This window comes from Coloeus monedula (genome assembly GCF_965178545.1).
Source record: "Coloeus monedula genome assembly, chromosome: 7".
In the NCBI taxonomy this organism is placed as follows: Eukaryota; Metazoa; Chordata; class Aves; order Passeriformes; family Corvidae; genus Coloeus; species Coloeus monedula.
The window spans coordinates 17,344,934-17,360,560 of NC_138787.1; the positions used below are offsets into that span (position 1 = coordinate 17,344,934).

General features: G+C 36.4%; 2 protein-coding genes across 2 annotated transcripts; one reads left to right on the forward strand and one right to left on the reverse strand.

Moving 5' to 3' along the window:
- The first annotated feature begins 80 nt into the window (after nucleotides 1–80).
- Nucleotides 81–5,361, forward strand: FKBP7 (FKBP prolyl isomerase 7). The gene is made up of 4 exons (XM_082284910.1): nucleotides 81–331; nucleotides 1,635–1,786; nucleotides 3,857–3,990; nucleotides 4,328–5,361. The coding sequence occupies exons 1-4, from the start codon at nucleotides 123–125 to the stop codon at nucleotides 4,487–4,489; spliced, it is 657 nt and encodes a 218-aa protein (XP_082141036.1). The 5' UTR covers nucleotides 81–122; the 3' UTR covers nucleotides 4,490–5,361.
- Nucleotides 5,362–6,311: 950 nt separating this feature from the next.
- On the reverse strand, nucleotides 6,312–13,829 carry PJVK (pejvakin; the record flags this gene model as incomplete). Its single annotated transcript, XM_082284764.1, has 6 exons — nucleotides 6,312–6,673; nucleotides 7,942–8,046; nucleotides 9,076–9,193; nucleotides 9,885–10,026; nucleotides 11,312–11,507; nucleotides 13,619–13,829. 6 exons carry the CDS (start codon nucleotides 13,827–13,829, stop codon nucleotides 6,372–6,374), a joined length of 1,074 nt encoding a protein of 357 aa, XP_082140890.1. The 3' UTR covers nucleotides 6,312–6,371.
- Between the last annotated feature and the right edge of the window lie 1,798 nt (nucleotides 13,830–15,627).

Below are 15,627 nucleotides of genomic sequence, written 5' to 3' on the forward strand. Positions count from 1 at the left end.
CCCTTTCACTTCCTGAGTGGAGGGGGCGGCCCGAAGAACTGCCCGCCCCGCGGCCGCTGCCTCGGCCCCCGCCCCTCGGCGCGGTGGGGACAGTGCCACGCCGGCGGCCGCCTCGGAGTGACATGGGCCGTGGGCTAAGCCTACTCCTGCTGCCGCTGGCGCTGCTGGCGGCCCCGACCCGGGCCGAGGGCGGCACGGCGGCGGCGGAGGAGGTTCAGATAGAGGTGCTGCACCTTCCCGAGGCCTGCAGCCCGAAGAGCAAGAAGGGCGACCTACTGAACGCGCACTATGACGGATTCCTGGCCAGCAACGGATCCAAGTTTTACTGCAGGTGAGCCCCCGAGGCACCGGGTCGGAGGACGGGCGGTGGGCCCTGCCCGGCGGGGTACGTGGCACAGCCGCTCCGCTCACCCTAAGCGGGACTCGAGGCGCTCCCGGAGTGGGGGCAGCTCGGGGCCCGCACTGACCTCGTCGGCATTAGTAATTTTTCCCCGTCTCAACCCTGACTTTTCCTCAGCCGAGTGTTGGAGGATGCAGTTTCCCTAGGGTCAAGAGGGAGCGCAGAGGCAAAAGATGGAAATCAAAGACGGCTTCGCTCGAGACTGGCTGCCGTCGCCAGTGAACGGGGCCGACAGGGACTTCGAGGGCCTGTAGCCCACACCTCACATGGAGACCCCCTTTGTCAGGGTGGAAAAAAAACCATCATGTTGTCACTTGCCATGTTCTGTGCTGTAATATGCGCAGAAAAATTAGGGTTGGGAGGAGGAGCTCCTGGTAGGAATGCACATTGACAATTTTAGGCAGAAACTTGAATATAGCATGCACTTCCACGTAGTTGGCACTGTGCAGTACAGCCACATTATTACACTAGTGGCTTGCAGCCTTTTTGCCTCTTCCCCGTTGGCGGTTTCCCTTCTTGATTCATTGTGCCATCCATTTTACCGCAAAGTTATAATTTAGTCTTTTGCTTTTTCACTTTGTCCTGTCCATCTACCTTCAGACAGTAGCTTAGCTTATTACAAAATCTTGATTCATTCCCCCATTTGTATAATTTAAGAAAATATCAGTATAGGATAATTCTGCATTTAACAGTACCGTTTCGCTTGCATTTCTTTGCCTGGTGAAGTGACTGACTTTGATACATAGAGTGTTGCTCTCTGGATGTTTTGCTCAGTCGCTGTTCAGTTTAGTGCCTCATATGACCAGAAGCTGCCTCAAACATTGACTATGTGAACTGGCCGAAGTGTCAGGTGAGCACACAGTACTGTAGCTGACATTGCCATGTTGCCCCAATGCACACCTGCATTCTCAGTCCCATGCCCTCCTACAGTGCTGTGAACTGCTGAAGATATTTTCACTTTCTAGTGCTCCCCACATTCCACTTCTTGGAGACTTCCTCCAGTGGCACCTTGTTTCTGGCATGCAGTGTACATAATCAGGAAGATCAGATGTTATTGTAAGAAGTTAAAAAACAAGGGGTTTTTTTTTAGTTTAAAAAGGATGTTTCCCCTTACACATATGAGGACACATATTCTTGCACTCTAAACAATGTTCTTACTGACTGCAACTTAAAGTTATATTTTTGTAAAAAAATATTAAATTGATGTTACTCATACACAATTTTTTTTTAATAGTCGGACACAAAATGAAGGTCATCCAAAATGGTTCGTTCTGGGCGTTGGACAAGTCATAAAAGGCTTAGATATTGCTATGATGAATATGTGTCCTGGAGAAAAACGGAAAGTGACGATTCCTCCATCATTAGCATACGGACAGCAAGGATACGGTAAAAAAAGAAGTTTTAACACTAAACTTTGTCTTTTCTCTGTTTTACCCTTTCAAACATACAGCGTTGTAAATGTCTGTATGAGCTGGTGCTCCCATTTGGAGACTGTGCAACTGTGCAGCCCCAGTACTGCTCATTGCTACACAGTTAAGTTGTCCTGACCACAGACCCACGCCCAGGCCTTGCAGTTTCCATTAGAACTCAGTACATGCCACCCAATGTGTTTTCCCAAGTATTGCCATAATATGAAAAAATGGCAGCAAAAGGAAGATCTTCATGATCTGTTACCAGCATTATTGTATTAATCTATTAAATTCCAGTCACGTTTGGTTTTTATTATTTGACTGCTACCTGTTTAGCCTTTTAATGACAATCTTCATCTTCTGAGTAAAATGGAATATAATGCAGTGCAATTAATCTAAGTAGAAATAATTTGCTTAAAATACTGCTTACATTCTGAACAGTTAATGGCTCTCATCATCACATTACACAGTAATTGCAACAGTGCAATGCATGAAATCTGATTTGAATATAAGATAATTTAGTGTGCAGATTACTTTTAAAAAGTTCCAGTACAAGTTTTATGCAGTGTTTCAGCACTCAAATGTAGATAAATTCAGCTCTGACATGGGTGTAGTAGTTGCTGTGAAAAGGTAGCTCCTGCTCTATAATAGTACTTTGGTAGTGATATGTCAGAATTCAGTGCATCAGTTTTGTCTTTAATACAATTTCATACAACACTGATACAAGTAAAAAATGTTCTTTAATACTAGTGTTAACTGTTTGTTCCAGGTAGCACTTGAGAAAGTAGTATTTTCCTACAGCACACCTGTCCTCTGTCTCAATGTATTCCTGCATGCTGGGGAAGATGCCTGCCTAATCTTGAATTAGAAAAGATGCATGTGGCTTTTTCTAAATCTTCTAAATCGTTCCTGTATTGGTATGTATATTTGTAAACTACTGGCACTGAATTTTAGTAATGTATTTTTCAAGTGGTATTTAAAATCATTATTTATATTCAGATGTATTTAAAATTTCTACTTTTCTAAAGCATGGAAGGTTAAAACCTTTTGAACTCTGAAACCTGTCATTTTTACTGCGGCTATTTTAGATGAGTAGTGGAATAGTTTTTTTGTCTTCTGTTTACAAACAGTGTAGATTCTTTAGCTTTTCTTCAGCTTATGAAGGATGGGCACAAGCTCAGAATTCTGAGGTTACAATGTCATGCTCACTGGCTTTGGCAGCTTGCATGTTTACATTTTAATTTTACACTGCATGATTTCTTGATGCTCTTTTGGCGCTATTTTTAGACCTCATTGGTTTGTTGCTGTCTCTTTTTAGTTCCCTTTTTTTGACAGATGCATGATACACGGACCTGTGTTTGTAGGCAGTGCTGGTTTTACATCAGATGTCAGAAAACGCTTTGATCCTGGAATAATGAATTCTAACAGTTGTTTTTTTAATTCAGAGACCAAAGTATTCTAGTCATTTGGGGTTTCTGTGGGGTCAGATGACTTACATTGTATTGCTTCTTTTTGAGATGTACATTTTAAACACTATTTTACATCAAGTTCTTTTAGCATAGGCATAATTCATATGAAGAAGGTAAAACATGACATTGTCTGCTTGTTTTTTCAGACAGAAAATACGTATGAGCATTGGTCTACTACTGTTATATTCTAAATCAAATTGCAGCTGTTTAATAAAGACATACATCTTAGAACCAGTCTAAATAAGCTCTGTCATATGACAGGATGTGAAAGAGTAATAACTTTAGAAGTACTTGTTTTTCATGATAACCATTCACTTTATCTCTGAAAGTACCCGAATTGATATGTGATACAGTTTTGTTTCAGGCAAGTACATGATTGGCAAGTTTCTTCCAAAATCATTTCTCTAGCACAATCAACCTTCCTGTCTAGATGTACAACATTTAAATTCAGAGTTTAATCTGAATATTAACACATCCTTTTAAAATAAAAAAACACTTTACATGTGAATTTATCATCCATGTTATCTCTGTCCATAGTGTCTGATTCCTTAAATGCTTTCTTTTCCTTTTATTCGTAGCACAGGGCAAGATTCCACCCAATGCAACACTGATCTTTGAGATTGAACTTTATGCAGTAAATAAGGGACCTCGTAGTGTTGAAGCATTTAATCAAATAGACAAAGATGGTGACAAGAAACTCTCTGAACTTGAGGTAATATGATGTAAATAATTTGAAAGAAATAATTTATAAAACTATAGGTGTGGCTGCATCAGTTTTATCTTTACATGAGCTGCCTCTGCTGCAGCTGATGATGTACGGTTTCTGTGTGCATACACAAACTACACTGTGCTGAAGTTTGCTGAAATTTGCTTTAATACATTAATAAGTCTCTGACTTCCTGTAGACAAACTGTAGATGTGTCTGCACTGGAATCACAACACATTACTTGTATATACCCTGTGTCCTTGAAGATAGCTGTTGAGTACTGGCATAAAAGTCACAACTTGATTGTTGACTGACTTGATTGGACTTTTTTCTTTTCTTCTAGATAAGCCAGTATTTAAAGGAAGAATTTGCAAGAGATGGCAAAAAACGTCATCCCTCAGCCCATGATGAAATCTTAGCTGATATATTTAAGAAAAATGACCATGATGGAGATGGCTTCATATCAGCAAAGGAGTACAATGTCTACCAGCATGATGAACTCTAAGTACTTTAAAAAATCTTTGGCTGTTTTCTGGACACTGAATTCTAAATAATAATACTTTGTTACAGATTTTTGTATTTTTTTTATAGTAGCATCTTTTTATATCTCTCAAGGTGACTGTAAAAATCTTATTTTTAACATTCAGGTAATAAAATGTGTTAGATGTTTCAAAAGAAAGAAATAAAATTGGAGTACACCATGATCTAATATTAGTGGTTCCTACAACATGTTCCAATCCACAGTATTGCTCAATAGTCTCTCATTTGGTGAAATACTGATGAAAATAATTATTTCTGTTCTATTGAGCACACAAAAGTTACAGTAACCTTTAACATAGCTGGAACATAACCGATGAACACTGCACAATACCCCATAAAATAAAAAGGGAAAAGAGAATCCAAGGAATATAACTCTCTAAGACCCCTGCAGGCTCCTAGCCTAGCTTCTTGAGGAAATGCCATTTGCAGCAATTAACTATAAAAGGCCTTAAAATAGGCGAACTCTTGTCTATGGAATGATAAGATAAAAGCAAAAATGTTTTTAAAGCAACTTAAAATGACCTCACTGATGTAATACTAACATAAAGAATTTGGTGTTGAAGAAAAAGCAGTATTTTAAGTGAGTTTTTAAACTTTGACTTAATAAAATTATCAAGTTAGCCAGTTTATTCAGCAGCACCAAGTCAAAAATCTACACTATCATCATTTAATTGAATGAGGTCAAAGATGATAGGAAATACTATATATAAACATAAGTAATTAATTACTTGGTCATCATTCTGGTTTTCCTCACTGGAAAAATAAGAAGAAGTAGCAATAATTAACAGACAGGACTTATATCTGTTAACTGTTCTGCCTGTGCAGAACACATTGTAACACTTGTGAAACATACTTTTCCCACATGAAAAGCAATGGCTGTATTCATTTCAACATGTAATAATCAGATGTACACAGTGAAAGTGGCAGCACAAGTGAAAAAAGCTTCCATACCTGGGTTATCTTTGAAATAATTTTAAAAGGTATAAAAAGGTTTTTTGCTTTGCTGGTGTAAAACAGTGTGGTGAGAGGTTTAACAGTGCCCTGCCCTACAGCACACCCAGTCCCAGCCCTGGACACAGCTCTCTGGCATTCCAGTCCTCAACAAGACTCGGTTTCCTGAGGCTGGGATGTACCTGTAAAAGTTCTTCACCCCAGAAGTCTTGTTAGAGTGTGCAGTTCCATTATTTTCGTAAGCTTCCAAAACATTTTCTGCTTAGCAGTTTTTTTCTGAGCACATAAAAGAAAGTGAAGAGCAGCTGTGACATAAAATCCAGCCACAGCAGCTGGACTGGCTGGTACTTTTTAATAATCTAAACAAACTTGATATACAGCAACAGCACCCTAATATGAAATTCCCATCCATAGTTTCAGTTGTTCCCTTCTGTAACTGAAACACTAGACTGAGCTAACTTTTAGCATGGTTTTTAATCCGATACTTCAATTAAACATTCATGAGGACACTAAATTATTAACAAATATTCTCATTTAACCATCATATGCCAGCGTAGAGAAAGGCAACGTTTTGGGGGTTTAACAACAAGTTTGTGTAAACAACTTTTAAGTTCTAGCATATATTTTGACATTATGAAAATACTATTTAAAAGTATGTTTTTCATTATCATGATAATGAGAAGGTTCTAGGAAAAACAGCAATGTTGGGGAATGCATGTGCATTTTAAAGTAGAAGGTCATTAACCATGAAGCAAATAATTTGAAGATAACAGTGTAATAAGATGTTTTGCACTTTCACTGTTTTTCATTTCACAATTTGAGTCATATTTACTAACTGAAAAGTTTGTGGCACAGTTATGCCCATGTCTGTGACAGCAGGCACTTACCCAGATCAGTTACTTCATTCTCTTATGCCAGAGGTCAAAACAGGGCACAGCATGCAGTCGTACGTATTTTTGTCCATTAAAAGAACATTCCAGGCATCCATAAACTGTCTCCCTTTTAGAACTTCCCATTCCACAAAGGACACAGGGGCCTTTGGGGATGTTGTTATTAAGTAAATTAATTCGGATATGAGAACCGTCTCTGAGATAGCTTGTAGAGAGATCAGTCATGCTTGCAGCTTTTTCATAATAATCTGCAAAAAGGTCCTCCAAGTAAGGATCGGAGTTAGCAATGATTTCCACTACTCCTTTATCTGAAAATGAACACACAAGAAAAAGAAGCAGTGATTTGTTATTAAATTATGAACTGTTGTTTAAAAACTGTCAGTTTAACTATAGAAATAACAACCGATTCTCAAAACCATGTTAAGCATGCTAATATAGATTGCTTCCCATTAAAAACCTTGTGTGATGAAAATTTTTCTTCAACTTCACTTAAGGCACGAACAAAAGCCAGAATTTTTTGTATATGACCTGTGTAATTCTATTTTTAGAAATATACCTAAAAGATAGGCCTGAGGTGAGAAACTGATGCAAAGTCAAATCACAGCTGTGTACTTCTCTGTTTCTATTTTTGCATTTCTAGTTTTATATTCTAAACATTGTAAATCCACTTTTATTTCCTATTATTTACAATAAAAATCCCTCTAATACTTAATAGGTTTAGAAAACTCGGAGGACTCCTTGTTAACCTCACAGCAGGTTTCTGAGCATCCAGATATGCCAGGTAGGAACTACCTACCTTTTCCCTCTCTCTTCAGGGACTGACTAGATTGAGTGAAGAACTTTTAGGCTGCTACAGCTACTGAGATGTATCAAACCCACTGAAGTATTCCCCTAGTGTGGACTGGAGCAGCACTGAAGGCTTGGTCCATAAAAGTCCTTTGATCGAGAATGGGATACAGCGGAGCAAGGACACCTGTCCAGAGCAGCCTTTGGGACATGTTTCCTGCTCAGCATTTACCTTCACACTCAGATCTGCAGATTTCCAAAGTACTTGGACCGAGGAGTGTTACAAGTTTAAGGTCTTGGTCTAAAGCTGCATACAGGGATCTGCATTTTTGTTGGATGTTATCTTCATATTAGAATGAAAAAAGAGGACTGTGATGGTATCTTGGCCATGTCCCTGCCATGGGAACATAGTGCCTAAGGAGTACATTCAGATATTGCAGTTATATTGTTTGGTATTTAAACTTACAGCTTTTGCCCTCAAATAAATTACTGTAATTATAACTTGTATAATACAAGCTGTAAATGGCAAACCCATGAAATAGGTTCAATCAACAGCCATAAGTTTTATTTTAAGATCTTTAATGAGCAGATTTGTTATTTCTGAGAGTCAGGTTCTCAAATGTAAATTTTAATAACTCTGTAATCATTTCAATACACTAGAAATCGAGAGCTACATTTTGCATCAAGATTTTTTTCTTTAAACATTCATCTTGCACAGAAATTAAAGAAACAAAGGAACACTTTTCATGCATTAAATAAGACATTTGTATATAAATATCAAAAGTCATACTTCGATGAAACAGATTATTCTTTAATCTCCTTAATTTGGTCAGTGAAGATGATCCAGATTTCTCTCTTTCAAATCCTCCTTTTGAAATTGGAGTCACACAGAGTTCTGTAAAAATGAAAAGTTTTAAAAGGACTAAGTATAAAAGCCATAATTGCGCAACAGTTTAATATGCTTTCTATAAATTTCTTTCAATAAAGTTAACAGTAATTAAATTTAGCTTTGCTAATGTTTTTAATGGCTAGTACAACTTTTTAATACAAGTCTGCACAGAGTAATAGCCCACAGAATCAAGTAACACAGATTTGATGGGAATTTCTAAATGTTGGTAGCTTTCAATTAACATCCTCATAGCCTGTTTAGGTTCAGACACAAATTATGGTCACGTTAAGGGATTAGGACAAGTCAGTATCATACAAATGGAAGCCCTGATTCTGAAGGACAAACATTTCTGTAGTCTTACTTGAAAGTAGAAATGAAAAATAGTAAGCAAGGCTGTGAGTTCTTTACTCACCTCTTCCAATACTGAATCAACTATTGAAACCTTTTTTATTAAATAAAAATAAGTATAATCTGTGTTTCTATCCATAACTTGAAAGAAAACCTTTAAAGTAAAATCTGTTATGCAAATTTTTTATTTGTTTCCAATTACTGCAATTATTTCCTCCTAAATAGCTTTAGATACTTATATGTGCAAATGTATCAAACTGAAATAAAAGCCCCAACAGAAAAAAATGTTACTAGTTTAGAAGTTCTGTACACTTTTTTCTTTACTTGTGTCTTTGTACTTGCCTATTTTATGCAAAACTGATCAGATAATGTCAGAAGCCTGTTCCTCACCAGCTAGAAATATAACTAAGTGGGGTTTTTCGTTCCATGCAGCTGCAGAATTAAAAAAAATACAAAGTCATACTAACTTTTAAAAAATGTTTCCACAGCAAACTATTTTCTAGCGCCTGCCTTGTTTATCTTTTCAAGCACACTTTCTGTCAGGAAGTCAGAATGCTTACGTGCATAAAATTAAGGCATACCATTGTAAGGAATCAGGAATTACGTATATCAAGAGCAATAAAACAGATTTAAAAACTTAAATCATTATAAATAATAGCAGTAATGACAGTAATTCAGATTACTTACCAAAATTACCATCCAAATGAATGTAGAGTTCAAATACACTAAAAGCAATAGTTGTATGTGCAGGAAAAACAATGGCTTTGTCTCGTCCTTTATAATTCTGATCTTCAATTATGTGAAACTATAATTTAGAGAAGCATCAAAAGAAAAAAGTTACAAATTGAAATGAATTAATAAACATAATACTAATCTTAACTGCATACATTGAGAATTATAATACCAGGGGAAACTTTGAAATTGAAGATCAAATTTCACAACTAAAGAATTTTCTATTAACAACTTTGCATTTTAATAACATTTGATACAGAGAGAGCAATTTGCATCACTTACTGAAAATCACGTGAATGATTTATAAATACTAGTAAAGAGCAAAGTCAGAAGACGTCTAGGTTTAATTACTCAAACACGTTGAGGGGGAAGCGGGAGGAAGGGCATAAAACAGGGAGTAAGATGTCAATCCTTCAAATATTAACCTGAAGTTCCAATGTGTTACAGAAGATAACCATAATAATGAAAGAAAGGTTATACATTTCTTAGAAAGAAGTAATAAATTCTGCATTTTTGCTGAGGCTTTACCCCAAGCAATGGCTCATTGTCTAGCCATCCTTTCATGCAATCCCATCCCTCAGTCACATAAGCACTGCTAACAAAAGACCAACTCTTAAATTACTTTACATCAGTGCAATAATATTGATTTACTTCAGATTTTTTCAAGCTTACATTATAAAAATACAATTAAACAATTAAATTTATAAAAACGAGCTTTTTGTGCTTGATCATTTAAGTTACAGAACTCTGTCAAACATATTTACCCTCATTGTCTCTCCACGCATTCCAGTATGGACAGTTAATGAGCACTGCCTTGTAGTTCGAATACTTTCCATGACCACACACAAAATTTCCATCCTACTTTTTCTTGATTGATGGACTAGACAATGATCAAAGTTTATTTTTCTAAAATCAAGAGGGAGGCAGGAAGGAAATTCAGACATAATTAGCAGTTTACAAAGCAGCTAAGTAACTTTAAATCAATAAATAAATCACCATAATGTCTGTTTCACAGCAGTAAAACAACTGACCAAGGAGATCTCTGGAAACCTAATATTGGTTTTCAGAGTTTGGGAACAGAAGCACTAAAAAATTCAAGGAAAGCCAGTATTGTACAGATGTAAGAGAGGATATCTGGTGCCCTCTGGAAAATTCAAAGCCTGTCCATCTGACTCTGGTTTTAGTGCCAATAAGTGAAAAAACCCCCTTATATTACTTACAAACAAAACTGAACAATCATGAAACAAGTATTTGTTAAAGAATTTCTACAAACAGTGGCAGTTAGTTCTGTAACACTGAATCTTCTTTTCAGGAGACTAGATTCTCTCTCCTCACCCCAGTTATTAATTATAATGTTTGGAGGTTCTAAATAAAGCAGGAAAAGGTAGGCACAGAAGGAGAGGTTACAGATACAAAATGGCATGCACTTCTTGGTAAATGACAACAAGGCAACAATACATATTTGCAAATGCCAAATGTTGCATCATGCATAGTAAATAATTTACTGGGATGCACTGCTGGGATTCACTGGGATGACATTGTGACCAAGGTACAATCTTTGAAAGATAAAATAAAGAATTACACGTAAAATTAGTCACATCATATTTCTAGAAGTTTGATATTTGTGCTACTATCACAGGAGCACCAAGTTCATTTTCACTGTCCACAGCTCTACAAGAATTTTGGTAAAAGAGACTGGGTTTAAAGAAAAGTCACAGAAGATTACAAAAAATAACTTATTTTGGTTTTTGCAGAAAAGGCTGTGTAACAGCTTCATAAAACCTCTAAGTACCTACAGTGGCAATAATATATATAGCTCTCGAGTTCATCAAAGGCAAAGAAATCCCATTTCTGAAACCTGAAGTTGGGTAATGCCATTCAAAGTAAATTTCAAAATTTCGATAAAATGGTATAACACAGATGGGAATTTGGATGGACTCTTCCTCTCTGAATATGTATTTTTTCCTTCAGAGATTTACCGTAATTCAAAGAATTCAGAAAAATTATACTGTCTGCATTATACAGAAGGTCATGTGTCTAATCCCAGTGATCCAGCCTGATACTTTTGAAAATATCAGATGGTGACTGCTACTAATTGACTTAAAATAATCAAAACCTAACCACTTCAGACTTTCAACCTAACAGTATGTAATATAATTATGGAAACAGAAATCAAAACACAGAATACAACCTTGTCGTAAGTTCTTTAAGTAATGTTGGTACTTCAACTTCATGTTTGGTCACTATGCCAAATGAAGCTTTAAAGGCAATAGAATCTGATCCAGCAACATCAAAACCAACATCGTTCATTATCTGATTTCCTCTTTTACCATTAAGCGAAACATCTGATTTGTCTTCGTAGTTGAGCAGCTGGTAAGACGAGACACCTGAGTAAAAGCAGATAACCTTTGTGTGATGAAAAGTCTGAACACAATATTTTCACATAGCAAGAATAAATGGCACCATTCCTACTGTGCTTAACCATTTTGATGTGAAATTCAGAGCTACACTGAGCACTTCTTTATTGGTGTTACTACTGATTGATGGAAAGACCACACAGGAGTCAGAGGGTTTCTGTGCCGCTCTCTCTGCCACAGTTGTGCCCATGCTCCTGGGTTTGATTAGAGCTATTTTCAAATTTCTGTGTTTATCATCATTCTCCCCAGGTACTTCTACCTGTAACTATGATGTTGATACATATAAACTACACATGTAGTGTGTTCTGGCTTTAATGGCAGAGGCTCTGAAACCCAAAATGACTCAGTGGAGGCCACACAGAATAATAAAACTAGGAGTAAAATGAAGCCACAATATAAAAAATATTAGGGAATTCTGAATTTTGTCTAGAGGCCATACAAATACCCTAATTTTTCTTGATTTTTGCAATACATGAATGAGACATGGGTGTGCCAGTAACATTAACTCTGCCTTTTACCTGACATGTCACATTTAGAAAGACTTACCACACTTTCCATAGATGCCTATTGATTCCAGGGACTATGTCAGTTTATTTTGAAGGAAAACAACAGATTAATTCTGACTTGCTTGAAAGTTTGCATTCAATTGTTGTGCAATCAAAAGGTAGGTACCAAAGCATCTCTATAAAAATGTCTTTATAATATTAAATGCAATTCCATTACACTAACAGAAAAAATACTAGAACTCATTGGTTACCAAATTAAAATGAACAAAGGGATTTGATTTCCAAATACATCTAAGAGTCTGGGGTTTACTCCTTTTTTGTTTTTTAATCCTTTGAAGCTTTTAGGATAAAATGACATTATGAAGTCACTTAGTATGAATCCTGTTTGTATTTATTTTTAACCAAAAAAAAGGTTCAGCTATTTTTCATAATTCTAAAAGGATTGCAAACACTTGTCTTTGTCACATAAAAAAGGGAATTTAATTACAAATCCTTTTGCTTGTGTTAAAGGACAATACTTTCTCCACATGACATTTAACCTTTACAGAAAAGACTAGTAAGGTTTTGTGAGACTTTTTAATGAGATTTTTCAACCTTTTTTCAGACTTTTTAATGAGTTTTTTTTTTTTTTCCTCCTGGCTTGTCCTGAATGTAAGACAGGATTAAAATTTTTCTTATCATGCTTGTGTCCTGAAATCCCCTCTTGTGGGATCAAGTGGTATTTCTGTCTTCTTGTGCTCATACTAGTTTGTCTTAGTAGGGTTTTTAACTGATGCATTTGTTGTGCAATTAATATCAAAATACTTTTGTCAAAATTGACGTTTTCAAAAAAAAAATCAATGAAACTTTTGAGAAAACAGAGCATTCAGACGTGAATTACACACTTTTCAAAGGAATGTACAGGAAGATATAGACAGTATAGCTCAATTTTGCACCTCCTACTTCTCATAGAATCTCCTCAACATTTATGTTATTGCACAGCAAAGGCAATTTTAAGAGAGTAAAGCTCTTTAAATACACCAAAGAGATTGCAAACATGGAAAAAGTCTTATAAAAATCCAATTACATCAGTCAGATGCAATAGTTGTTGTCAAATGCTTCTGGCCTGTGCAGAGCCCAGTTCAGCACTAGGGACTACCACCATGGAAGAGCTGTGGAGCTGAGGCTGTTCTTACACACTTTAAAATGAGTATACAGAGAAGGGTGTACATTTCCAAACAAATTTCATGTAGCAATTAATAACATACATCAATACATCCATCAGGAATTTGTGGGCTGTGAAAAAGCAAGGCTTAACTGAATTAGTTTAATACTAGTTCAGAAAATATCAAGACTTTTTAGTATAAATTACTTTCTTTTTTTACTCTTTTTCCCAGAAAGTCCTTTTTTTCCTTTTTTCTTACCATTTTGATTTGTACTTTTTTTCTTAAATATTTATTACATGACTAAGCAAGAAAAATTTTATTACCCATTTACAGAGGAAACATCATACTACCTGCACTGTTTAAACTATGTTTATTATGCATTTACTAGAAAACATGCATTTTTCACTTTAAAGAAAGATAAAAATCTTACCTGCAGAAATTTCTTTCTCCCCTTGAAGAATGTCTTTTAATGTGAAAGGTGTTGAAGCAAATTTAGATTTTTTTGAAAGTGAACATTTTCTTTTTTTAATCACAAGGCTCAGAGGTTGGTATCTGTCAGCTTCACTGAGGCTGGGCACTGGAACTAATTTTCCTCCATCACCAACCTGTTTAACAAAGTTTTTGGTTGCAGCAGCAAACATATTACGACATTAGTAATGATAGTAATAAAAAGCTCTGTATCAAGTGTAGCTTCCAGACATCAAGCCCATGTTCAATTCATTTTATATTGTTCTTGCAAACAAACTAATATGCTTTTTAAAAAAAAATAAAAGTCTGTCAAACTGCTTTTTTCTTAGGTTGAGTTATATTTCACTTGGAAAGAATCAACAGCATCTTAGCTACCGAATGTCTATGGTGTATTGCTTGAGACTTCTCTCAGAGATCTTCAGTTAAGCTCTCTAATTCTGCATGATGAATAATGAATTACCAGTGTAAACTGAGAGGGAAATGGTGCCCTTTTCTTGGCAGTTTAATGCCACTGTTTGAAATCAAAATTTCTGTCACAGAAACAGAAAACTAACTTCCATAAACCTTAGCTTCTCTCTAGGAGTTATTGGTGTACTGCTGTTTGTTGGGTCCTTGCCACAGCTGAATTCTGGTGTTTTAGCAACACCCAACAAAGCAGCCCAGACGTGCTCTGGGAGGCCACTGGAATTACACTTTGATGAACACTGGTTGCTCTGTGAGACAGTGTTGCCTTTCACAGCACTGGCATAACCTAGCTGGGAGAGCTCAGCTGGGGACTGAGCGCTGTGCTGGGCTGAAGTGTAAGATCAGAGATGGCTGGGGGCAGGGGGAACAGCAGTGGGCTTTCACCATTTGTTATTAAGCTCCTATGGACTCAGCTGCCTGTGACCCAAGGGCTAGGCTTGAGCTGCATGTATTTAGCTCAGACTACTGAAAAACTCATTAAATTGTGAGAATTATGCAAAATAATAAAAGTAAAATTGCAGAAAGAAGTGAGATTATTGATAGAGGAATGAGGAGCAACTCAAGGATCCAAGATATAAAGCACCAGCGTAAAAAGACAGAAAATTTTAAAGAAAAAAGAGAGAGACAGTAGAGAGCACTGTGGAGGATCTGTGAGAGAGTCAGCAGGAGCTGACCCATCCTCATGTAAACAATGACTTGATTTTCTTGCAAGATTGATGAACACAGAACTGGCTAAACCTTGTAGCACTTCTTCCAGAGACTTCCTTTGCAGTTACAGTTGGTAAAGCATCAGCCACAGGCATGTAAATCTACACTTCAGTAGGAATATTATCCCTGGTTGCCAGGTAACAATTGGTTTGGCTTTTTTTTCTGAAGTAAGGTTTTCATGTGAAAGTATCTAAAGAACTGTTTTTATAATATGAATATTTATTTAATAATTTATCATGTGTCAATACTTCCATAATAGTTTTAAAGGATCAGAGTATCAGGAAGTCCAACAAAATGGCAAAAAGAGGAGGGCATTACCTCAGCTAAGATGAAAAGAAAGGCTGCTGGATCTTTCTCCTTACTCTAGAGGGTGCTGAAAAATCAAGTCAGGTTATATATAGACTGAATTGAAAGCATGTGAAAGGCTGCAATTAATTCTGGCCGTAATTCATATTACACTATCAGAAAAACCATGTACATATTTACTCAATCAAAACACATCAACAGAACTGAAAAGGTTTTAAAGAGAAGGAAAATCTATGGGAATTCTAAAATGAAAATTGCCCACCAATTCTTGATTTAGATTAATCCTGTATGTATGTTACACGTTTGACAGGATACTGTTTTTCCTACAGATTATTACGATCAGCTGGCACCGTTTATTCAACACGTAGTTGTATTTTTCTTACTCGGTATGTGGTCATAGATCATAATCTGATCTAGCTCTAATTTTGATAATGAATAGTTTCATTTGATATGTTTATGTGCTATTCCTGTTACTCTAACACCCTATAATCC

What these genes read in the sequence shown, in the direction of transcription:
- FKBP7 (XM_082284910.1), top strand. Translation starts at nt 123, where the DNA reads ATGGGCCGTGGGCTAAGCCTACTCCTGCTGCCGCTGGCGCTGCTGGCG. An exon ending in GGATCCAAGTTTTACTGCAG is followed by an intron (nt 332 to 1,634) that starts GTGAGCCCCCGA and finishes TTTTTTTAATAG; the next exon opens with TCGGACACAAAATGAAGGTC. An exon ending in AGAAACTCTCTGAACTTGAG is followed by an intron (nt 3,991 to 4,327) that starts GTAATATGATGT and finishes CTTTTCTTCTAG; the next exon opens with ATAAGCCAGTATTTAAAGGA.